This window comes from Bufo bufo, chromosome 4 (genome assembly GCF_905171765.1).
Source record: "Bufo bufo chromosome 4, aBufBuf1.1, whole genome shotgun sequence".
In the NCBI taxonomy this organism is placed as follows: Eukaryota; Metazoa; Chordata; class Amphibia; order Anura; family Bufonidae; genus Bufo; species Bufo bufo.
This window is the reverse complement of record NC_053392.1, coordinates 259402976-259428177: the sequence shown is the minus strand read 5'-3', so window position 1 is coordinate 259428177 and position 25202 is coordinate 259402976. Positions and strand designations below refer to the sequence as shown.

The following is a 25202-nucleotide window of genomic DNA, read 5'->3' as shown; positions in this document are numbered from 1 at the left end:
CTCCATCAACTGCAAGATTCTATCCTATCCATATGGGCCAACATTTCTAAAGAATGCTATCAGCACCTTGTTGAATCAATGCCACGTAGAATTAAAGCAGTTCTGAAGGCAAAAGGGGGTCCAACACCGTATTAGTATGGTGTTCCTAATAATTCTTTAGGTGAGTGTATATACAGGGTGGGCCATGTTACACATCAAACTTATTGGGAATTTCACAAGAAAAACAATGGTGTGCTTGGTTTTAACGTAACTTTATTCTTTCATGAGTTATTTACAAGTTTCTGACCACTTATAAAATGTGTTCAATGTGCTGCCCATTGTGTTGGATTGTCAATGCAACCCTCTTCTCCCACTCTTCACACACTGATAGCAACACCGCAGGAGAAATGCTAGCACAGGCTTCCAGTATCCGTAGTTTCAGGTGTTGCACATCTCGTATCTTCACAGCATAGACAATTGCCTTCAGATGACCCCAAAGATAAAAGTCTAAGGGGGTCAGATCGGGAGACCTTGGGGGCCATTCAACTAGCCCACGACGACCAATCCACTTTCCAGGAAACTGTTCATCTAGGAATCCTCGGACCTGACACCCATAATGTGGTGGTGCACCATCTTACTGGAAAAACTCAGGGAACGTGCCAGCTTAAGTGCATAAAGAGGGAAACACATCATCATTTAGTAATTTCGCATATCCAGTGGCCTTGAGGTTTCCATTTATGAAGAATGGCCCCACTATCTTTGTACCCCATATACCACAACATACCATCAATTTTTTTGTTCCAACAGTCTTGGAGGGATCTATCCAATGTGGGTTAGTGTCAGACCAATAGCGGTGGTTTTGTTTGTTAACTTCACCATTCACATAAAAGTTTGCCTCATCACTGAACAAAATCTTCCGCGTAAACTGAGGGTCCTGTTCCAATTTTTGTTTTGCCCATTCTGCAAATTCAGTGCGCCGATCTGGGTCATCCTCGTTGAGATGCTGCAGTAGCTGGAGTTTGTAAGGGTGCCATTTGTGAGTAGCTAATATCCGCCGAAGGGATGTTTGACTAATGCCACTTTCCAGTGACATGCGGCGAGTGCTACGCTGTGGGCTCTTGCTGAATGAAGCTAGGACAGCCACTGATGTTTCTTCATTAGAGACAGATTTCATGTGTCCACATTTTGGCAAATCCAACACTAAACCAGTTTCACGAAACTTAGCAAGCAGTTTGCTAACTGTAGCATGGGAGATCGGTGGTCTCATAGGGTGTCTTGCATTGAAATCTGCTGCAATGACCCGGTTACTGCGTTCACCAGACATCAACACAATTTCTATCCGCTCCTTACGTGTTAACCTCGGCGACATGTCAATGGCTGTAAACAAAGAGAAACTTGTAAATAACTCATGAAAGAATAAAGTTACGTTAAAACCAAGCACACCATTGTTTTTCTTGTGAAATTCCCAACAAGTTTGATGTGTCACATGACCCTATTCCTATTGAAAAAACAAAAGTTGGATTCAAAATGGCCGACTTCAAAATGGCCGCCATGGTCACCACCCATCTTGAAAAGTTTCCCCCCTCACATATACTAATGTGCCACAAACAGGAAGTAAATATCACCAACAATTCCCATTTTATTAAGGTGTATCCATATAAATGGCCCACCCTGTATATTGTGAGACAGTGACAGGTCTCACGCAGGGTAGAGGCAAGGAAGGGGTGGAAAGTTCGGTCCACACCCCTATTCCACCACAGGCAAGACCAGCTGGAAGTAATCAGGCTGGCACAAAGCACCTCCCACGGTGTCAGCAAGTGGGGAGTGTGTTACCTGTGGACAGAGGCCTGGAGGCTCTGTCAGTGTGGTCAAAGACAGGAGGGCTGAGAGACCACGATTCCTCAAGAGACACTGGACTGGAGACAGTGGGCGTACTGTGCTCTGTACAGCCAGGAGGCTGGGGGACATTGGCTCAGAAAGCCGCATGTGTTCACAGGGTGTGAACAGGGACTTAGGTGAGTCAGGGATCTGTTTGTTTAGTTAGAGCCCAGCCGGGCGAGTGTTTATTATTTTGTATTATTGTTTATGTTTATGCGGATGTGCCGCAATAAAGCACTGTGTTTGGATCTTTAACTTGGTGTCCTGAAGATGTCTGCGAGAATGACCCCTGAAAGAGAGCTGATCCCCTACAATATATATATATATATATATATATATATATATACTGTATACATATATATATATATATATATATATATACTGTATATATGGTTTTATAGTGATGATCGAGAATGCTCGGCACATGGCGGTACTCGGTCGAATACCGCATGTGCTCGAGCGGCATGCTTGATTCTCCTCCCCGCACATTTCTTGGCTGCTACGCAGCCAATAAGCATGCAAGTAAATACTGCTCTCACTGTAATGCCAGTAGCCATGTTGGCTACTAGCATTACAGTGATTGGCTGGCCGGAACACATCATCGGGTGCTATATGGCACCCGATGACGCATGTTCGTCTCATTTGTAGTCAGGGAGAGCTGAGCATAGAAAGGGACACAGAGTGTACGGAGTGTAATTGAATATTTTTTTGGTAGCAAAACGTTTCAAAGACCCAAAAGTCCTTTTAAGGACTATTGTGTGTGACAGCAGCAATATATATTTTTAGCGCATCGTGCACTATATACCATGTGGACAGTTAAATTATTCGTGCCACATCTCCTGTGTAAAGTGTGCACATCCCTAAAATATTAGTGACATCCAGTGCACTTTTTCCATAGACGGTGTCCGCTGTGGACAGTTAAATTATTCGTGCCACATCTCCTGTGTAAAGTGTGCGCATCCCTAAAATATCAGTGACATCCAGTGTACTTTTTCCATAGATGGTGTCCGCTGCGGACAGTTAAATTATCCGCGCCACATCTCCTGTTTAAAGTGTGCGCATCCCTAAAATATTAGTGACATCCAGTGCACTTTTTCCGTAGACGCTGCGAACAGTGACATTACCTGTGGTACCTGTCCTGTAAAATGTTTCCTAATCATAAATAACTTTGTAGGTTTTGTTTGCTCATACACTTCCAAATCCTACGCTACTGTACGTGTGACATACTTTTAAGCATATATAACATTTAAAATGGGCAGGCGAGCAGTAAGGGACAGGAAAGTGGCCGTGATGCTGATGGTGCATGTAGAGGTCGTGGCCCTGGGTGAGGAGAAACTGTGCCTGCTGCCAGAGCACAAGAAAAACAATCATCCACAATACCTAGCTTCATGTCCTAGTTTGCAGGTCGGCGCAGGACACCACTCTTGAAGTCAGACCAGTGCGACCAGGTGGTCAGTTGGATTGCAGCAAATAATCCTTCCAGTCGGTTAACCACCACCCAGTCTCAGTAGCCAGTAGTCTGGTCAACACAATCCTCACCCTGATCCTCCTTCCTCCCACCATGTACAGTCTGGCCAAACAAGTGATCCCACACTTGGATATTCCGAGGACCTCTTTTCATCGCCATTACTTGATTTGGACCTCTCGCCAAGCACGCTTGAAGAGGGACCTCTTTTGCCCTGATTCCCAACCTCTTGAGCATCCACAGTTACAAGGACATGACAGTGGGGAATGGCAATTAGTGTTTAAGAAGGTGGATGATGATGAGACACAGTTGCCAATGAGTCAACCGCAATTACTGTCTCAAGAGGTTGATGAAGAGGATGAGACACAGTTGTCAAACACTGAGGTTGTGGTTAGGTCAACAAATCAGGAGGATGATCAGAGTGAGGAAAAGGAAGAGGAAGTGGTAGACGATGTATTCACTAACCCAAACTGGGAAGGTAGAAAGCAGAGCGAGGACAGCAGTACAGAGGGGGAGGGATATGCAGCACCGCAACAGGCTGGAAGAGGCAGTGGGGTGGCAAAAGGGAGAACGCAGGCCACACCAAACAGGCCGGCAACTGTTCCACGGAGTACCCTCTTGCGGAAATTTCCCTTGCCAAAGGGTAGATGTTCTGCAGTCTGGCGCTTTATTGAGAAAAGTGTGGATGAAAAAAGAATAGTAGTTTGCAACCTGTGCCATTCAAAAATGAGCAGGGGCGTGAAGCAACCTCACCACCACCAGCATGGCATTCAAGCACTGTAATAAGTGGGACGAACGCCTGGGTCCAAAATCTGTGTCTGTGGGTCACACCACTGCCTCCTCTTCCCCTATGTTACACGCTGACCAATCCCTTGTCGAAGGTGCAGGCCCGGATGCCTCCCGCCCTGCACCTGGACCTTCGCAAGCACCATCAGTGACCACATCCATTTCCGTGTTCCAGCGCAGCGTACAAAAGTCCTTACCCCAGGCCTTTGAACGCAAGTGAAAATACCTAGCCACCCACCCACAGGCCATAGCACTAAATGTGCAGCTCACAATTAAGGACGACACTTTGCATGTGGAAGAGGTGGAAATGGGGAAAGACAGTACACAGAGTTATAGCCAGACCACCCTCAGTTCATTTTCTCAGCGCAAATTGGACGATGAAGAGGAGGAGGAGGAGCAGGAAACGGTTGCCTCCACTACAAGGGTAGTACCCATGGAAGTTTAATTCCATCTGTTCAGCGTGGGTGGGCAGAAGAGGATAAAGAGATTGAGAGTGATCCTCCTGATGACGACAGCGAAGTCTTGCCTGTTGATACACTGGTACAAATGGATGACCTCATGTTAGGCTGCATTTCCCACGACCCGCGCGTTATACGCATTTTAGACAACAAGGTTTACTGGTTGTTCACCCTTCTCGATCCCCGCTACAAAGAGAACTTCTCATCTCTCATTCCTCTGGTGGAGAGGATGAGCAAAACGGTGCAATACCAGAAGATACTTGTTGAAAAATTGCTCCAAAAATTTCCATCTGACAACGCTGGCGGCAGAGTCCGTAGTTCCTTGGACAAACGAGGAGGGGAGACGAGGGGAACACACAGCAGTTCCAACAGAGGCAGGGCAACACTCTCCAAAGCCTGGGATAGTTTCATGACACTCCGCCAGCACTCTCACCCTGATGCGGGGCTTAGTGTCACAAGGAGGAAAAAAAATTGGAAGATGGTGAAGGAATACATAGCAGACCGTGTCAGTGTCCTCCATGATCCCTCAGTGCCTTACAACTACTGGGTGTCCAAGCTTCACACGTGGCATGAACTGGCGCTCTACGCCTTGTTGGTGCTGGCCTGCCCTGCCGCCAGCATTTGGTCTGAACGGGTATTTAGTGCTGCTGGTGGCATTATAACAGATAACCGTATCTGCCTGTCAACTGAAAAGGTTGACTCTTATCAAAATGAACAAGGCCTGGATTGACCATGACTTCTCGACTCCAGAGGAAAGCTGATGAACATAAAGGCACTTTAAATATTTTGTTTATAAAGTACTGAATGCACTATATTCCCATGCAACACTTCAACCACAAACCAGGGTATATGTTTAAATCTTCCTTTTCTCATCCTCATTCTCCTCTTCCATCATATCAACACATGCTTATTCGTAGCAAATAATGCCCTTGCATATATGCCCTTCGCATATAATTTTTTACAGGGTCAGCTCAGCTGCAGGCCCTCGCATATAATTTTTTTAAAGGGTCAGCTCACCAGCAGGCCCTCGCATATAATGTTTTAGAGGGTCACCTCACCAGCATGCCCTCGCATATAATTTTTTTAAAGGGTCAGCTCACCAGCAGGCCCTCGCATATAATGTTTTAGAGGGTCAGCTCACCAGCAGGCCTTCACCTACAATCTTTTACAGGGTCAGCTCACCTGAAGGCCCTTGTATATAATTTTTTAGAGGGTCAGCTCACCAGCCTCGCATATAATGTTTTACAGGGTCAGTTCATCAGCAGGCCCTCACCGACAATGTTTTACAGGGTCAGCTCACCAGCAGGACCTCGCGTATAATTTTTTAGAGGTTCAGCTCACCAGCAGGCCCTCGTATATAATGTTTAAGAGAGTCAGCTCACCAGCAGGCCCTCGCATATAATTTTTTAGAGGGTAAGCTTAACAGCAGGCCCTCGCATATAATGTTTTAGAGGGTCAGCTCACCAGCAGGCCCTCGCATATAATTTTTTATAGGGTTAGCTCACCAGAAGGCCCTCGCATATCATTTTTTACAGAGTCAGCTCACCTGAAGGCCCTCACCTACAACCTTTTGATGGTCAGCTCACCTGCAGGCCCTCACCTACAACCTTTAGAGGGTCAGCTCACCAACAGGCCCTCACATATAATTTTTTATAGGGTCAGCTCACCTGCAAGCCCTCACCTACAACCTTTAGAGGGTCAGCTTACCAGCAGGCTCGCACCTAAAATCTTTTACAGGGTCAGCTCACCAGCAGGCCCTCGCATATAATTTTTAAAGCGTCAGCTCACCAGCAGGCTCTCGCATATAATTTTTTAGAGGGTCAGCTGACCAGCAGGCTCTCGCATATAATGTTTTACAGGGTCAGCTCACCAGCAGGCCTTCACCTACAATCTTTTACAGGGTCAGCTCACCTGAAGGCCCTCGCATATAATGTTTTAGATGGTCAGCTCACCTGCAGGCCCTCACCTACAACCTTTTAGAGGGTCAGCTCACCAGCAGGCCCGCACCTAAAATATTTTACAGGGTCAGCTCAGCAGCAGGCCTGCACCTAAAATCTTTTACATGGTCAGATCACCAGCAGGCCCGCACCTCAAATCTTTTACAGGGTCAGCTCACCTGAAGGCCCTCACATATAAAGTTTAAGGGTGGCCAGCTCACCTGCAGGCCCTCTCATACAACCTTTTAGAGGGTCAGCTTACCAGCAGGCCCACACCAAGAATCTTTTACAGGGTCAGCTCACCAGCTGGCCCTGGCATATAATTTTTTATAGGGTCAGCTCACCTGCAGGCCCTCACCTACAACCTTTTATAGGGTCAGTTTACCAGCAGGCCTGCACCTAAAATCTTTTACAGGGTCAGCTCACCAGCAGGCCCTCGCATATAATTTTTTATAGGGTTAGCTCACCAGAAGGCCGTCGCATATCATTTTTTACAGAGTCAGCTCACCAGCAGGCTCTCGCATATAATTTTTTTATAGGGTCAGCTCACCAGAAGGCCCTCGCATATCATTTTTTACAGGGTCAGCTCACCAGCATGCCCTCGCATATCATTTTTTATAGGGTCAGCTCACCTGCAGGCCCGCACCTAAAATCTTTTATAGGGTCAGATCACCTGCATGCCCTTACCTAATTATTCCTAATATGTAATTTGTGTGCATGCTGCCTTGCTTGGATGTGGTAGCCATAGCTGTTTCTCAGACTCCCTCTCCAGAATCGAACCATGATTCCCCGTTACCTGTAATTACCATGGTTTGCACTGACAATAACAACGAAAGTTGATAGCTAGACATCCAAATGGATTGTTGCCCTCACGGGGACGGTGCGATCGACCGCAGGTTATCTAGAGTCAAAAAAGCGGCAACAGGCCCTCACCCATAATGTTTTAGATGGTCATATCAGCAGGCCCTTGCTCAAAATGTTTTTGAGGGTCACCAGCAGGCCATCAATTATAATTTTTCAAGGCTGTGTATGATGCCCTCCTTTATATGTAACAAAGAGTGTATTGTAGTGCCATTTCCTTGTAATTTTTGGCAGCCCTTTCACTTAGTGCATAGGCTTTATGAGTGTAGGAGTCCCACTACATGAACGATTGTACCACAATGTGAATGAGGCACTCCTTTATTTGATATACAGGTTGTATCGGAGTGTCTCTTCCTTGTAATTTTTGGCAGCACTTGCACTTTATATACAAGTAAATATACAGGAAAGAATGTTTCCTAACAATTTTTCATCTAAAATAGATTTTATCTTCGGTTTTGTGCGTATTATTGTCAGTCTGTAAAAGTGGTGTACTACTCGAACAACATCATTCCCAACAGCAACCTGGGAGTCCAAGATGCATCCAGACATCCTCCCCATGCTGTTCCCGAACCATTTCGGTGGTGTTTCCATCATATTCTGTCCTTTTCTTATGATCTAGGCACCCTCCCCTCTTCAGAGCAGGGAGTGCCTGTTTTATTGCTCGGGTTCTCCAATTGACTTCCATTGTGCTTGGATACTCTGTAGAGCAACCGAGCACTTTGGTGCTCGATCAACACTAATTGTTATGCTACAGTACTTTTTATACATACCGTATGTTTTTAATATAATCCACCTGAAACCAGTAATGGGAAACCACGGAATGTGTGATCTTAACACAGGAACACACTTATCTTGCAATGTTGAATATCTCAATAACAATCCTTGAATTAGATATGAAAGGTTCATTTTTGCTTAATATAAAGAGGCAACATCAATCTTTATTTATTCCATTTGTAATAGAATTCCATTTTCACATGGTACCTCTATACTGTGGCTTTCATTGACAGAAATGGCAGAAATGTTTAGTTTGACACACTTTAGTCCAAATTCCTTGTGTATTCCAAGAAATACTTTGTGAAGAATTCTGTTTTAATTAATTATGGGTTAAAAGATGTTTAACTGAGTTTTCTTTACTATTTCAACAGGTTATCAAAATGTCTTTTGAAGTGTTTGAGCTAGAGAGAGGCTATGATACTTTGACTATAGGAGACGGTGGAAAAGTCGGGGACACGCGATCAGTATTATATGTGTAAGTAATGACTTTTCTAACAAATGAATCATGTATATATGTTTATGGACTGTCCAGAATTAAAAGGGACCAGTCACATTGAAAATGCAGTCAAATCTGCTGGCAGCAGGAGGAGCTAAGCAGATTAAAATACACATTTGTTGGAAAAGATGTAGTAAAACCTTTGCCCATAAAGGCCTTAGGAGTCCCGTGGGTGTGGATACAGAGATATGACTTTTAAAAATACCTTTATTTATGATCAAGCGGGTATAGGTACAGTATGTATATACCGACAGTTATGTACTACAGTTACCACAATTTCTTTATAGGGGAGTAGTGGCCCCTAAAAGAAAAACATTCATTGTGACGGGATAGAAACATAGGTTCAGGTGGAGGGATAGAGGTCTAGTAAAAGATGGGCAGGGTAAAAACACTTACCCTGAATGCCCTATAGCCTGCTTAGCCCAGGGCGACCCCCTGATGGTGGAGGTTCCCTGTCCCCGAACCTAATGCTATTCGGTCCCTAGTAAGCCCTATCCAGGGAAAAGATAGTAACAATAAAATAGAAAGTGGATGGTTGTCCTATAGAGTGGACACCACCACTACTTTCTAAACCAATACAAGAGCTCTAGGTTCGGGGACAGCATTAGGATAGCATTAGGTTCGGGGACAGGGAACCTCTACCATCAGGGGGTCGCCCTGGGCTAAGCAGGCTATAGGGCATTCAGGGTAAGTGTTTTTGCCCTGCCCCTCTTTTACTAGACCTCTATCCCTCCGCCTGAACCTGTGTGTCTATTCCGTCACCATGAATGTTTTTCTTTTGGGGGCCACTACTCCCCTATAAAGAAATTGTGGTAACTGTAGTACACTACTGTCGGTATATACATACCTATACCCGCTTGATCATAAATAAAGGTATTTTTAAAAGTCACATTCCTTAATGCATGTAATTCACTTCTAAAACTATTGTGACAAGGTATCTTTGTAAAAAATCCTAACGTTTGGTAGTAATTTCCTGGATACAGAGTATGTATGTGTTGATCGATCATATGATAATGTAGTATTTGATGATGCCATGTCTTCCACAGACAAATTAAAGCATAACAAATATATAAATGCTAAAGTTTTATCATCTCTGCCTGCTGGCTAGCAAGTATTTAAATTTAAGATAGAACTTTGGTATATTATTCTGTTATTTTATTAACTCAAAATGCTATGATAGGGAATCCTATTTACCTACATTTTTTTCCCAGTCTTACAGGTTCTAGTGTACCAGATCTCATTGTGAGCATGAGCAACCAAATGTGGCTCCATTTGCAATCAGATGACAGCATTGGCTCACCAGGATTTAAGGCTATTTATCAAGGTTTGTTTCCATATTTTTTCCATGCATAAAAACATAATTGAAAAGAAATGGATATTTCACCATGTAAATATGTGATTCTATAACTGCTATTTTAATCAATGTATGGGTTTAAGTAGAATGTTACTTGTGTATAGTGTTGGGTGCGAATATTCAAATAGTGAATATTGATCGCGAATATCGGCACTTTGAGAATTTGCGAATATTTAGAATATAGTGCTATATATTCGTAATTTCATATATTCAAATTTTTTTTCATCAGTAACGTCCCTTCTTTTTTTTTTTTTTTTTTTATTGAAAATTATAGAACATACAAATAAAGTACATGTTATAAAAACAAAACATCTTGTAAAAGATACATAATGGATGACAGGAGATATACATGAGAAAAGCATTATATTTCTTGAATACAAAGTTATAATAAGCTTCATATCATGAAGGGCTCACAGACCCCTAGAAACCACCCTCCAGTGTGGATTAGGACGTTTCTCCTTTTTTTTTTGGTGCATATGATATATTTTTTGATATAGGGGCGTTAAGGTATTTAGGTAAAATTTCTAAAATTGGACCATGCTTTCCAAATAGACCTAAAGGAGGTAAACCTCCGACTCTCCCAAGCTGATATCTCTTCAAACCTGTATATTTGATCTAACTTCTCCGTCCATTGAGATATGGATGGAACATCTGATGAAAGCCAGAGTTTTGGAATAAGGAGGCGAGCCGCGCTAAGCATACAATTAAAAAGGCGAGTGGGGGTCCCCCCAGGAAGGGAAGGATAAAAACCCAATAGTGCCAATTGAGGAGACAACGAGATCTTTGTTTTACAAATTTTATTAGCTATATTAAAGATTTCATTCCACCATTTCTGTATCACAGGGCATGACCACCAAATATGGTAAAATGAACATCTCTGATCCCCACACCTCCAGCATTTGTCCGACCCATTCAGGCTATATAGGCAAGTGATGTCTGGAGTTCTATACCAGCGAGTCAAGACTTTGTAGCCGTTTTCTTGGTTTCGGACACACCTGGAAGATTTGTGTGGTATTAATAGTAGTCGTGAGATCTCATCTTGAGAAAATGAAACTCCTAAGTCTCTCTCCCAATGGCCTATAAAGGCGGGTTTAACCATATTTACCGGTGTAATCAGTTTTTTGTATAGTCTAGAGATAAGTTTGGTGTGTCTAGGATGTTCCACCAATAGGCTTTCAAACCACGTTAGTGGGCGTAGTAGAGCTTCCATAGGAATATTTTTAATAATAAAGAAGCGAAGAAAGGTAAGTAGGTGTGGAAAAGGTTTACACTCTGGGAGGACATCGAGAATCTCTTCGTTGCTTAATAGTGTGCCCCCATCTCCATATAAGGAGAGTATTTGAATTGTGGAATTCTTAACTGAGGGAGGTAGGCAATCTCTTAGAATAGGAGAAGCATGTGCCATTATGTCTTTTATCTGGAGTAGAGGTGATGGAAGTGGGATTGCATATTGTGAGGATTGAAGCCAGTTCCATGCCGACAATGTCGTCTTTACTATAGGATTGAGGGATCTATTCAGGACAGGAAATTTGACTTGTCCCACTAAAAGACCTGAGATGCACGAGCCCATGTCACTCTGTTCCATGCAAACCCACGGTTTATTCACAGGGCTCCTCAGCCAATACACTACCCTTGACAATAATAAAGCTTTCCCATATATTTCAGGGTCTGGTAAACCTATTCCTCCTTTGGCCTTAGGTCTGCAAAGAACAGAGCGAGCGAGTCGAGCCCTCTTCCCCTCCCAGACAAATGATCCAATCTCACGTTTAAGTTTAGTGTAGTAAGTCTTAGGTACTGGAACAGGCAATACTTGTTGTAAGTAGGTCAATCTGGGTAAGACTAGGGAGGTGACGATATTTTTTCTGCCGAACCATGAGAGTGTGGGGTTCTTTAGTAGTAATAGCTGATCTGCAATTGATTTTAATAGGGGGGAGTAATTCATATGAAATAATGAAGTGGGATTTGGGCCAATCTTAACTCCAAGATACGTAATATAAGGGGTATCCCAGTTAAAGGGAGAACTATTTTTTAATATATCTTTAGTTGCAGAAGGGAGATCTATACTTAATATATGGGACTTGCTCATATTAATCTTAAAGTTAGAATATAGACTAAATTGTTCTAGAGTTTTATATATCAGAGGCAAGGCTATAGTCGGGTTAGTGTTTATTATCAAGAGATCATCTGCGAATGCAGCTACCTTGTGTTCCTGTTGGCCAATTTTAATACCCTCAATCCCTCTCTCACTCCTAATCGCCTGTAACAATGTTTACATTACTAATACAAAAATTAGTGGTGACAGGGGGCATCCCTGTCTGGTGCCGTTACGAATATTGAAGGGCTGGGATAGAGTATCATTAATAATAGTAACGTCCCTTCTTGCTTGTGGGCTAATGAGAAGGCTGCAATGTCTTTGTCTGAGCTTAGCAACATCCCTAGCAACCAATAGGAAAGTTGTCTACCCCTTACTATATAAGAACCTCCCCAGCAGCCCTTGTATGCAGTATTTTGCAGATCTGGGAGAGACAACAGTGTTATTGCTGTGCTCTCTGCTTTCCTGTGTCGTTACATTAGATAGTTAGTTAGTTAGCTTACAGTTGCAAGAAAAAGTATGTAAACCCTTTAGAATGATATGGATTTCTGCACAAATTGGTCATAAAATGTGATCTGATCTTCATCTAAGTCACAACAATAGACAATTACAGTCTGCTTAAACTAATAACACACAAATAATTAAATGTTACCATGTTTTTATTGAACACACCATGTAAACATTCACAGTGCAGGTGGAAAAAGTATGTGAACCCTTGGATTTAATAACTGGTTGAACCTCCTTTGGCAGCAATAACTTCAACCAAATGTTTCCTGTAGTTGCAGATCAGACGTGCACAACGGTCAGGAGTAATTCTTGACCATTCTTCTTTACAGAACTGTTTCAGTGTGCCTTAATATCTCCTGCTTCCACTGTCTGTGCCCTGTGCGCAATATGTGCGCAGTACCATTAATGCTGCCGGCCATGCTCTGCAGGTTCCGGCCCCTGTATCCAACTGTGTCCCTAACTGCGCAGGTCTGTGACCCCTGCCCCCATATGAGCCCTCTGCCTCCACCTCCTTCCCTGTTGCAGTCCTCATGAATGTGAAGGTGGTGGCTGAGCCGCTGTCATCAGCAGCAAGTGTCACCTGTATGCTGACACTGTGCTATAACCCCTTAGATGCCGTAGGTTAATAGAGGGAGGGGGCTCCCGCCCTGAACCATTGGTTTGCCACTCTGCGATGGCAGCGGCCCGATAGTTGCCATGGCAAGCGGACGCCTTGCAGGAAACCTGATAGTACTATACTTTGCAATGCCATCAGCCCCACTGGATCTTCAAGATACAAGTGGGACTTAATAAAAAAAAATTGTGAAAATTAAAAAATAAATAAATAAATAAATAAATAAAAATGTAAATGAAAAAGAAAATAAATAGCCTTTTCACATATCCACTCATTTATAAGAGATAAAAAAATGAAAAAAAAAATAATTAACTACACATATTAGGTATCACCGTGTCCGTAACGACCAGCTATATAAATATATTACATGATTTACTCCGTCCGATAAACACCATAAAAAATAAAAATAAAAACTGTGGAAAAAAACTACTTACCACACATTAGGGCCCCTAGAATGCCAGGGCAGTATAACTACCCCACAAGTGACCCCATTTTGGAAAGAAGACACCCCAAGGTATTCCGTGAGGGGCATGGCGAGTTCCTAGAATTTTTTATTTTTTGTCACAAGTTAGCGGAAAATTATGATTTTTTTTTTTTTTCTTACAAGGTCTCATATTCCACTAACTTGTGACAAAAAATAAAAACTTCCATGAACTTACTATGCCCATCACGAAATACCTTGGGGTGTCTTCTTTCCAAAATGGGGTCACTTGTGGGGTAGTTATACTGCCCTGGCATTCTAGGGGCCCAAATGTGTGGTAAGTAGTTTGAAATCAAAATCTGTAAAAAATGACCTGTGAAATCCTAAAGGTGCTCTTTGGAATGTGGGCCCCTTTGCCCACCTAGGCTGCAAAAAAGTGTCACACATGTGGTATTGCCGTACTCAAGAGAAGTTGGGCAATGTGTTTTGGGGTGTCATTTTACATATACCCATGCTGGGTGAGATAAATATCTTGGTCAATTGCCAACTTTGTATAAAAAAATGGGAAAAGTTGTCTTTTGCCAAGATATTTCCATGCTGGGTATATGTAAAATGACACCCCAAAACACATTCCCCAACTTCTCCTGAGTACGGCAATACCACATGTGTGAAACTTTTTTGCAACCTAGGTGGGCATAGGGGCCCACAATTTTTTTACAGATTTTGATTTCAAACTACTTCGCACGCATTTGGGCCCCTAAAATGCCAGGGCAGTATAACTACCCCACAAGTGACCCCATTTTGGAAAGAAGACACCCCAAGGTATTTCGTGATGGGCATAGTGAGTTCATGGAAGTTTTTATTTTTTGTCACAAGTTAGTGGAATATGAGACTTTGTAAGAAAAAAAAAAATCATCATTTTCCACTAACTTGTGCCAAAAAATAAAAAATTCTAGGAACTCGCCATGCCCCTCACGGAATACCTTGGGGTGTCTTCTTTCCAAAATGGGGTCACTTGTGCGGTAGTTATACTGCCCTGGCATTCTAGGGGCCCCTAATGTGTGGTAAGTAGTTTGAAATCAAAATGTGTAAAAAATTACCTGTGAAATCCTAAAGGTGCTCTTTGGAATGTGGGCCCCTTTGCCCACCTAGGCTGCAAAAAAGTGTCACACATGTGGTATTGCCGTACTCAGGAGAAGTTGGGCAATGTGTTTTGGGGTGTCATTTTACATATACCCATGCTGGGTGAGATAAATATCTCGGCAAAAGACAACTTTTCCCATTTTTTTATACAAAGTTGGCATTTGACCGAGATATTTCTCTCACCCAGCATGGGTATATGTAAAATGACATCCCAAAACACATTCCCCAACTTCTCCTGAGTGCGGCGATACCAGATGTGTGACACTTTTTTTGCAGCTAAGATGCGCAAAGGGGCCCACATTCCTTTTAGGAGGGCATTTTTAGACATTTGGATCCCAGACTTCTTCTCACGCTTTAGGGCCCCTAAAATGCCAGGGCAGTATAAATACCCCACATGTGACCCTATTTTGGAAAGAAGACACCCCAAGGTATTCAATGAGGGACTAGTCAGACGTCTGTATGTGTTTTGCGGATCCGATCCATGTATCCGTGGATCCGTAAAAAACATACGGACGTCTGAATGGAGCCTTACAGGGAGGTGATCAATGACAGGGGGGTGATCAATGACAGGGGGGTGATCAGGGAGTCTATATGGGGTGATCACCCCCGTCATTGATCACCCCCCTGTAAGGCTCCATTCAGACGTCTGTATGTATTTTGCGGATCCGATCCATGTATCAGTGGATCCGTAAAAAACATACGGACGTCTGAATGGAGCCTTACAAGGGGGTGATCAATGACAGGGGGGTGATCAATGACAAGGGGGTGATCAGGGAGTCTATATGGGGTGATCAGGGGTGATCAGGGGTTAATAAGTGACAGGGGGGGTGTAGTGTAGTGGTGTTTGGTGCTACTTATTACTGAGCTGCCTGTGTCCTCTGGTGGTCGATCCAAGCAAAAGGGACCACCAGAGGACCAGGTAGCAGGTATATTAGACGCTGTTATACAAACAACGTCTAATATACCTGTTAGGGGTTAAAAAAATCGCATCTCCAGCCTGCCAGCGAACGATCCGGACTTACCTTCCGATCCTGTGAACGCGCGCGCCTGTGTGCGCGCGTTCACAGGAAATCTCGCGTCTCGCGGGAGGACGCGTATATGCGTCCAGGAGGAATAAATCGACCGCCTCCAGGACGCGTCCCTGCGTTCGGCGGTTTGGAGGCGGTTAAATAAATAAGAAAAAGTATACATATTAGGCATGCCACGTCCATAATGATCTGATTTAGAAAAATGTCACATGACATAGCCCCTCAGGCAGACGCTGTAAAAAATAAATACATAAAAAACGTTTCAAAACAACCAATTTTTTGGTCACCTTGCCTCATAAAGCGTAATAATGAATGATCTAAAAATCATATGTACCCAAAAATGGTACCAATAAAAACATTGACTCTTCCTGCAAAAAACGAGCTCCGGCATAAGACGATCGGTAGAAAAATTAAAAAATATATGGCTTTCAGAATATGGAGACACAAAAACATTTTTTTTTTCAATAATGATTTATTATGTAAAACTAAAACAAACAAACATAGAAATAATCACATGTACCCCAAAATAGTACCAATAAAACTGGCACCTTATCCCCTAGTTTCCAAAATGGGGTCACTTTTTGGGGAATTTCTACTGTAAGGGTGCATCAGGGGGGCTTCAAATGTGACATGGCATCCAAAAACTAATTCAGCAAAATCTGCCTTCCAAAAACCATATGGCACTCCTTTTCTTCTGCGCCCTGCCGTGTGCCTGTAAATCAGTTTCAAATAAAAAAATGGATTAAAATGGAAAATCTGCCAAAAAAGTGAAATTTAGAAATGTCATCTCCATCTTCCTATAATTCTTGTGGAACACCTAAAGAGTCAACAAAGTTTGTAAAATCAGTTTTGAGTTTTGAGTTAAGGGGTGTAGTTTATGCAATGGGGTCATTTATGGGGAGTTTCCATTATGTAGGCCCCCCAAAGAGACTTCAGACCTTAATTGGTCCTTAAAAAGTGGGTTTTGGAAATTTTCTTAAAAATGTTAAATTTGCTTCTAAAATTTTAAGCCTTCTAACGTTCTAAAACATTCAAATTACATTACCAAAATGATGCCAACATAAAGTAGACATATGGGGAATGTTGAGTAATAAATATTTTATGAGGTATCACTTTCTGTTTTAAAAACAGAGAAATAGACATTTTGAAAATTGCGATTTTTTTTTTTTGTAAATTTGGTATTTTTCCAGAAATAAAGGTGAGATTTATTGACTCAAATTTATGGCTATCATTAAGTACAATGTGTCACGAGAAAACTATCTTAGAATGGTTTGGATAAGTAAAAGCATTCCAAAGTTAATAGCACATAAATTGATACGTCAGAGTTGCAAAATTAGACGTGGTCACGAAGGTGAAAAATTGCTTGGTCTTGAAAGGGTTAAGGCACATTGGGTTTTTTGTACTTGTGGCTGTGCTTGGAATTGCGATGCAGCGTTCAAGGCATTTTTTTCAGATCAATCTCTTTGCTTGTATTCTATAATTCTGATTGGAACCTGGTGTACAATCTGTGAGCTTTGAATTGGAATTTAACCCCCTGTCCTATAGCCAACCCCATTCTTTACCACTGCATAAGACATGATGAAGAAGGTTTGCTTAACTATAGAACTGAGTAGATATCAACCCTTCCATCCAGTAGATCACAGGCATAGTGTATGGGAAGGAAGCTCTTTTCTATGTTGAGGGCAATGTGGAAGTGGAGGTGTAAAGAACATGAGCCTGGTATTAAAAATGTGACATTTCAACATTGCAGTATATTGGTAAATTTAAAAGGTTTTTGGTACTGAAGCCAACTTTGGATTACTTATTTAAAATGTTCAAAGCCCGAAGTTATTCACAGAAGTCTCACTGCACAGCATTGAAGCAAAGTTTACGAGCTAATTGACTTTGGATCTTTTATCCGAAACTCAATTTGCTCACCCCTAGTCATCAGCATCTGATCAGTGGATGTCCAATACCAGGACCTCTGGCATTCAGCTGTTTAAGAAGGCACTGGAGCTCCCAGTAGCGCCACAGACTTCTCTCTACTCACCAAGCACAGTGCATTCCATTTGATATCAGCTGTTCTTGGCATCATAGCTCAGCCTCATTCACTTCAATGGGGCTGAGCTGTGCCTAGGCCAGATGACCGATGAATTTGATGTGTCCTAGAGAAAGCTATAAGAAGGTTGCAGTGCTACTGCAAGGGGTGGCAGGATAGCCCATCAGTAAAAAGATCTCGGAAGAACTCTTTAATTTAATTGCACTAGAAACACAATCACAGTTTTTTCAACTATTGGAACTTCTGAGAACAAGTGGCTCCCTGTGCCCTGTCTGAAGGGAGCATAAGTCCTCATTTTCGTTCACTGCTCCATTCACTTCAATGGGGCTGAAGCAGACAGTACTTTGTTAGTCCCACAGAAGTGAAAGGAGCTGGACGACCGGAATATGAGCTACCACTTCATTCAGAGAGAGGAACAATATGTATCATCTATCCTGTCAATGAATGATAAATAATTATTATGGGGTAGCCTATTCAATGTGTTTCTCATAAGGCATAACCAAATCTACTGATTTCATCCATTTGTAATGTGCCTTTCTCTTACAGAGACTTAAGGCACAGGGATCATTGTGGAGCAGGGGAGTCAGTGTCTGCCATACAGTATAGGTGCTCATCACAAACAACCACATTTCATAGGAAGACAATTTACCTCTAGTATATTAATGATTTTATGTTTGGGGGCCACAAAGGTCTCCCTTAACAGCAGTTGTCATGAACATTGGAGATTTCAACATACCTTAGCTTTTGTTTCCAGGGATGATAAGCCCTAGCCAAACATGTTTCTCTCTTCCTCTTTCCCATTAGAAAAAATATGTATGCTTGGCTTGTATATTTATGGAGCTATCAGGTGAAACAACTGTCAGCAGAACATATCGTTGCCCGACAGTTATTTAATGTAAATTGGTCACTTTTAGCAACAGAAGACACGGCTGGAAACCGGTATGCTTGATTCCTGCTCATGTGGAAGTATTACCACTCACATTGAGAAGATGAAAGCACTGCTAGTCGTGACTATAAGGAAGATGATGTCTGGACTCCAGAATTGCATTGCGCCTTTCCTGTTATTCCTAACTTTTCTGTCACCAAATGTTTTTTTTTTTTTTTTCTATGTTTGCCTTCTTGATGCATTGGAGATGGATTGACATGAAACCTTGGGGCTCCCTCTCCAACTTTCTCATTATTATCATCATCATTATAATTCTTCTATTTGACGTAAGAAACATTGATTCCCTTTTAGTTTTTAGCCTGGAGCCAGAATGCAATCTGTTTCATGGTAAATAACTATTGTACAAGGAAGCCTTGCAATGCAATTGTGTCACCCGGTGCTGTAGATAATATATGTTGACTTAAGAGAAGCTACAGGGAACAGCAATAGGTCTTCCAGCAATGTTTTCTGCTTCAATGTCACCATCTCCAGGGATTTATTTTAAAAGCTCAAATATAGACACAAAAAAGGAGGATTTGACCCTAGGAGATACAGTTACTGTAAAGTACCAGGGGATAAATAACATGAACAATCCATACATTCATGTATTTAAGAAAGGAAAACGGGTGACAGACTCTGTGCGCACTTGTTCTGTCAATTCTTACTGCCTGCCCAAATGCATTTGCTATGAAAGGAAAAAAATATTTTCTACACAACAAAATATAACCGCTAAAGTTTGGCATTGTGGTTGGGTACATTAATGCACCGGACAAAATCACATTCCAAAAGCTATAAATATTTCAAAGAAAAATAGCCCTGAACAGCCTTGAACATGACTTCTAAAATATATCTTTGTCCTTTTTATTCACTTTTTTATTTATGTTTTTCTCTTTAGTTCATGTAAAGGACAAGAAGAAGTTATTCATATCTTTATTCTTTACTGCTTCTTCTAATGTGAGCATTCTCTCTGTGTCAGCCAAGTCCTTCTGGTCTTGTAGTTTGTCAAAAGCTCCTTTTTCATGGGATAGATTTGAAAGTATTGTTCAAAATGCCGCAAGCTTTTAATATTGAATTACCGACAAAATATATTTTTCATTGTTGTAGCTTCAAACGGAATGTAGTCCTGAAACACATACAAATGAAACAACGTAGGCTAATAAAAATCTATTAAAATATTTTACAATCCTAATGTATATTTCTGAACTTAATATAGGTCTATGGATCTATGAAATTTATCCAAGAGCATTTATGTTGCCATTTATTTCTCTAGTGGATATTAATAAAAATAATTTCATATAATTTTTTTTTTTTATCCCATAAAATACCACACATGGGATTATAAAAATATTTTCAAAATTTATATGTGTAGATTAGAGTGTATTATGTGGAAAATACAATTGGTTTATGTTTTTAATCATTCATAGAACTAGTGCATATTCTAAAGAGCATGCTTGATGAGCCAATAATATTAATAGAGATAAGAGAATGGATTCTGTAGAATCAGAATTCATCCTAAGATTTTTTGAAAAAAAAAACTTGATCCTATAGAATCAGAATTTTAGGTCATTTAAAGTCAGAGAACTTGGGGGGGGGGGCAGAGAGTGAAAGAGAGAGACATCAAAATGTCATACACACATTTGTTATGGCAAATCACTTTGAACTTGGGTTGAATCTCTAATTATTGCCTTCTTAAAGTGAATCTGTCGTTTACCCTTATGGGGTATTAATTTCACTACTAAATCAGTAGTACTGCTCCCTCTGATGTCAAACGATTTCCCCTGCTGTGCTCTCCCAAACTGGCACTGGAAGACATTAAGAGGACTTTTGAGCATGGGCCCTGGTGTCTTCTCCATTGTGTTCAGAGCTCCTCGCAATATATTCTAGAGCTGATTTCCCAGCTAACAGCAGAGGAATACGTGTAAGAATGGACATATAACTTAGCAGTCTGAACTCAGTGAAAGCAGTAGACTCCATGTAGTACACCACTTAATAGGCCTTGCGGGATGTGGCAGATTCTCTTTAAACTGAGGGATCGACATTGATTTGGAGTGGCAAACTATTGCCATTTTTACCTCAGTAGTACCTCATTCACACGTAAGTGTTTGGTCAGTTATTTCCATCAGTGATTATGAGCCACAACCAGGTGTGGGTCTAAACACAGAAAAGGTACAGATCTTTCCCTTATACCTTATGTCTGTGTAGCCTCCAATCCTGGATTTTGCTCACAATCACTGATGGAAATCACTGACCAAATCACTAACTTGTGAATGAGGCTTAAGTACGTATATTCAGTGTAACCTATCTACATGGAGAAGTTATGAGATCAATGTGTGTGAGTAATAAGTCCAGTAAAGGGGGAGCAGAGAAGGACCTTCTTAAGACAGGAAAATATATCCATTCAAAATGTTTCTTTCATTCAAGTCCAGAAAATTTGTAGAGTAGTGTCTCTATAACCAAAAATATTTATGCAAACTGAGACCAAAATCATTTATTAAAAGTTTTGCCATATATTTTTTACAATTACTAAAATAAATATAAAATATATAAATATAATTTAACCTCTATTTCTGAAAAAGTTTGTGACAGTATTTGAACTCACAGCTTCTGCATTATAGCCCAGAACTTTAACCACTACACTATATAGCTGCATAGCTAATCATAAAAAAAAAATATATGAGACTTTTACTGTATAGGAATACTTACTATATAGTGTAGTGGTTAAAGTTCTGTGCTGTCATGCAGAAGCTGTGAGTTCAAATCCCGTCACAAAATTTTTCAGAAATAGAGGTTAAATTAGATTTATATATTTTATATTTATTTTAGTAATTTAAAAAAATATATGGCACAAAATAAAATGTGTAATTACTAAAATAAAAATAATAATAACAATATATATATATATATATATTCATACTTATGATATATACAAATGCATAAAATATGTGGGAAACTACTACTGATGTTTTAGCAATAATATATTAACATATATTATAATATATTATATATTAAAAATATATAATAATATGTGTAAACTATATATATGTTTAAAAAGTTTGACAGGATTTGAACTCATAGCTTCTGTATCATAGCCAAGAACGTTAACCACTAGCTACATAGCCAGTCAAAAAAAAAAATTATAATAATTTGACTTCTACTCTATAGGTCTCAGTAGAAGTACAGTACAGTACAGTAGAAGTCTCTTTTTTTATGTAACTGGCTCTGCAGCTTTTATAGCTGAGGGGTTAAGTGCCTTAACTGTAATACAGAAGGTCATGAGTTTGAATCCCAGCAGAAACTTTTCTGAAATAAAGGCTAAATTAGATTTAAATACACTGGGGTATCCCCAAACACTGAGTCCATATATGGTCATAGCTATATATTGAATCAGAGCAGGAACTCCTAAGCCGAACTAGAATCCCGACATCCTCCCTCTTCAGAGCATGGGGTGCCTGGGGGACTTCCATTGTACTTGGGTGCTTGGTAGAACACCCGAGTATCACAAAGTGTCCTACTCGAGCACACAAGCACTTTGGTGCTTGCTTAACACTAACTATTACACTTCAAACATATTAATTTAAAGTGAGGACAATAAATGGCAACAAAAATAAAAGGATATCATAAACCTGCTAATAGAAAAACAAATCAAATTCTCCTTATGTAACCTAGCTGGATAGATGTAAACATGCTTAAGGGAAAGCATAATTTAGATAAATAGGCATCTGCACTACAGATGAAGCCTGATTTATGTAAAATAAAAAATATACCATATGGGCTGTGCCTGGAGTAAACAAAGGAAACTTTTGCAGAAAGTTCATGTTAAGTTGACAAAACATTTTTTAAAGAAACATAATTAGAAAGTCTACTAAAGTAAAGATTAAAACACTTACTGAATAATAAGGATGTTGCTGATAGAACACAGTGGTAAAATATCCATATGTTAAAGGCATCTATCAGCAGATTTATACCTATGGAACTGGCTCATCTCTGTGCTGGACTTATGTTCAAATGATGTTTAAAGGGAACCTGTCACCAGTTTTATGGTGTCCTAACTAAGAGCAACATAAATAAGTGACTGATTCTCTTAGCACAATGCTGGGTTACTTTCTTTAATTGACCCTGTCAATCTACCAACATCTTGTATTGAAAAGCTCCAGCTCATCCTGAATATTCATGAGCTCCTGACTCTCCCCGCCTACCTGCTTCTGATTGACAGTTATTTTCCATATGAATCAGCAGCAGGTGGGCAGGGGAGTGGCTATAGCTGTTAATTAAATGAACTCTGGACTCAATGACATCACGCTGGACTCAAATCAGCTCATTAACATGCGGCATCTTTGTGTGTATATTATGAGATAACCATTTGTCACACCAGTAAGTGAATACATCTAAGGCACTTTTTAGTAGTTAATGATTGTATATAATTAGCATGCAGTTGCCTGTGGTCTGGAGTTGTTGTCAATCACAGGTGAGGGCTGAAGTATTTTGCCTCACCTGTGGTTGCCGCTGGCAACATTAGGTTTGTGGCAGTAGAGCAGCTGGAGCTGGTTGCTAGGCTGCTCGCTGTCATTGCATGCGGTTGCACCTGGCAACCTGTCTATTAGGTGTGCCTTGTGTTTGTTTGTTGTGCACAAGGTTTTTGTATGTGTGCACGTCCCCTTTAAGTGGCTGTATTCCCTTCCCTGGTGTGGGAAGGGTTAATTCCCTTTCTAGTGTGTGTGCACTGGGTGTGTCTGTGTGGGTGTGGCTACATGGGCTATTTAGCCTCAGTTGTGAGCAGAAGTCTGAGGGGTACTTCAGCCATGGTTAGCTGGAGTCTTCCTCCTGGTTTATATTCCATCTGCCAGTGAGCGCCAACCTTGTGGTCATATGTTATGTATCATGGTGTTATGAAGGTGTGTGTTTGGTCTTTCTGTTATTGCAGCTTATGGTCCTGGGTTCCTGAGTGAGGTGTTGTGTGTGATGTGTCCGTTTGAGTTCTTGTGGACAGCAGCACTTATACATAGGTTCCAGGCTCTGTGTCTGTGGCAGGTAGGTGTTGTCTTGTTGCATTTACCTGCCATTGCCATAAGCTGTTCATGTTCCCCTTTCTTTGTAGTTTGGCCAGTGAGACTCCTGTTCCTCCACATCTAGCAGGAACAGGTCGTCTTACCCTGCTCCTTGTTCTAGGGCAATCCTGAGGGCTAGCAGGGATTATTAGGTTCCGGTGTATGAGCCCTCCCACCATCAGGATTGGCTCATATGGTTAGGAGTCAGGGTCAGATTAGGGATGTGTTAGGAGGTGACCTGCTCCCTAATTCTGTGGTCCTGGCCGAGCAGCCACTTACATCTCGTGACAGCGCGCGGCTGAGGGTTTTCCCCATCCTCAGCCGTGACAACATGACAGGTTCTCTTTAAATATATGTAAATGGCCTCTATGAGCAACAGGGGGCATTGCCATTACAACTAGATGCTCCACTCTCTCTGCAACTGCCAAGCTCTCTCTACTTTGATTGATAGGGCTAGGTATGATATCATTTATCACTGCCTGATCCTGTCAATCAAAGTGGAGAGGGCTCGGCAGTAGAGATGTCCCAAACTATTCGCCGGCGAACAGTTCCCGGCGAACATCGCTTGTTCCCGTTCGCCGCGGCGGGCGAACATACGCGATGTTCGATCCGCCCCTGTACGTCATCATTAAGCAAACTTTGACCCTGTACCTCACAGTCAGCAGACACATTCCAGCCAATCAGGATACCCTCCCTCCCAGACCCTCCCACCTCCTATCAAAAAGCAAGGACAGCATCCATCTTAGATTCATTCTAAACCTGCAGTGTTAGTTAGAGCAGGGAGAGTGCTGCTGCTGCTGAATTAATAGGGAAATCTTTAGCTAGGCCAGTGTTCTGTGTCCACTCCAGTCCTTAAAGACTCATCTGCTGTAAGGACAGCGTCCTGACAGCACCCCAAAAAGCCCTTTTTAGGGCTGGTACATCAGTCTGCTTTTATTTATTTTTTCTATATATATATTTCAGTTGCCTGCCCAGGTGTGAGAGGCCACAGGCCCACAGACTGTACTGTGTGCACACCACTCATATCGGGTGGCACAATACCTTGCAGATAAAAAAGTCATTTAATTTTTACCCTTTAATATAATTGCAGTTGCCTGCCAGTGTGTGTCAGGCCCACTGACTGTACTGTGCCCACTGCCAGTGCCCACCACTCATATCGGGTGGCACAGTACCTTGCAGATAAAAAAGTCATTACATTTATTCTCTTTAATATAATTGCAGTTGCCTGCCAGTGAGTGTCAGGCCCACAGACTGTACTGTGCCCACTGCCCACCACTCATATAGGGTGGCACAGCACCTTGCAGATAAAAAAGTCATTTAATTTTTCCTCTGTAATATAATTGCAGTTGCCTGCCAGTGTGTGTCAGGCCCACTGACTGTACTGTGCCCACTGCCCACCACT

At 41.6% G+C, this 25202-nt stretch overlaps 1 protein-coding gene across 1 annotated transcript in view; it reads left to right on the top strand.

Annotated features, from left to right (window-relative positions):
• The window catches only part of CSMD1 (CUB and Sushi multiple domains 1), a 2494699-nt gene that overhangs the window by 1379029 nt on the left and 1090468 nt on the right, over positions 1 to 25202 (top strand). Inside the window, exons 11-12 of the mRNA XM_040430026.1 lie at positions 8510 to 8613; positions 9846 to 9958. Coding sequence (XP_040285960.1) covers positions 8510 to 8613; positions 9846 to 9958 — 217 coding nt within the window. The remainder of the gene's footprint in view (positions 1 to 8509; positions 8614 to 9845; positions 9959 to 25202) is intronic.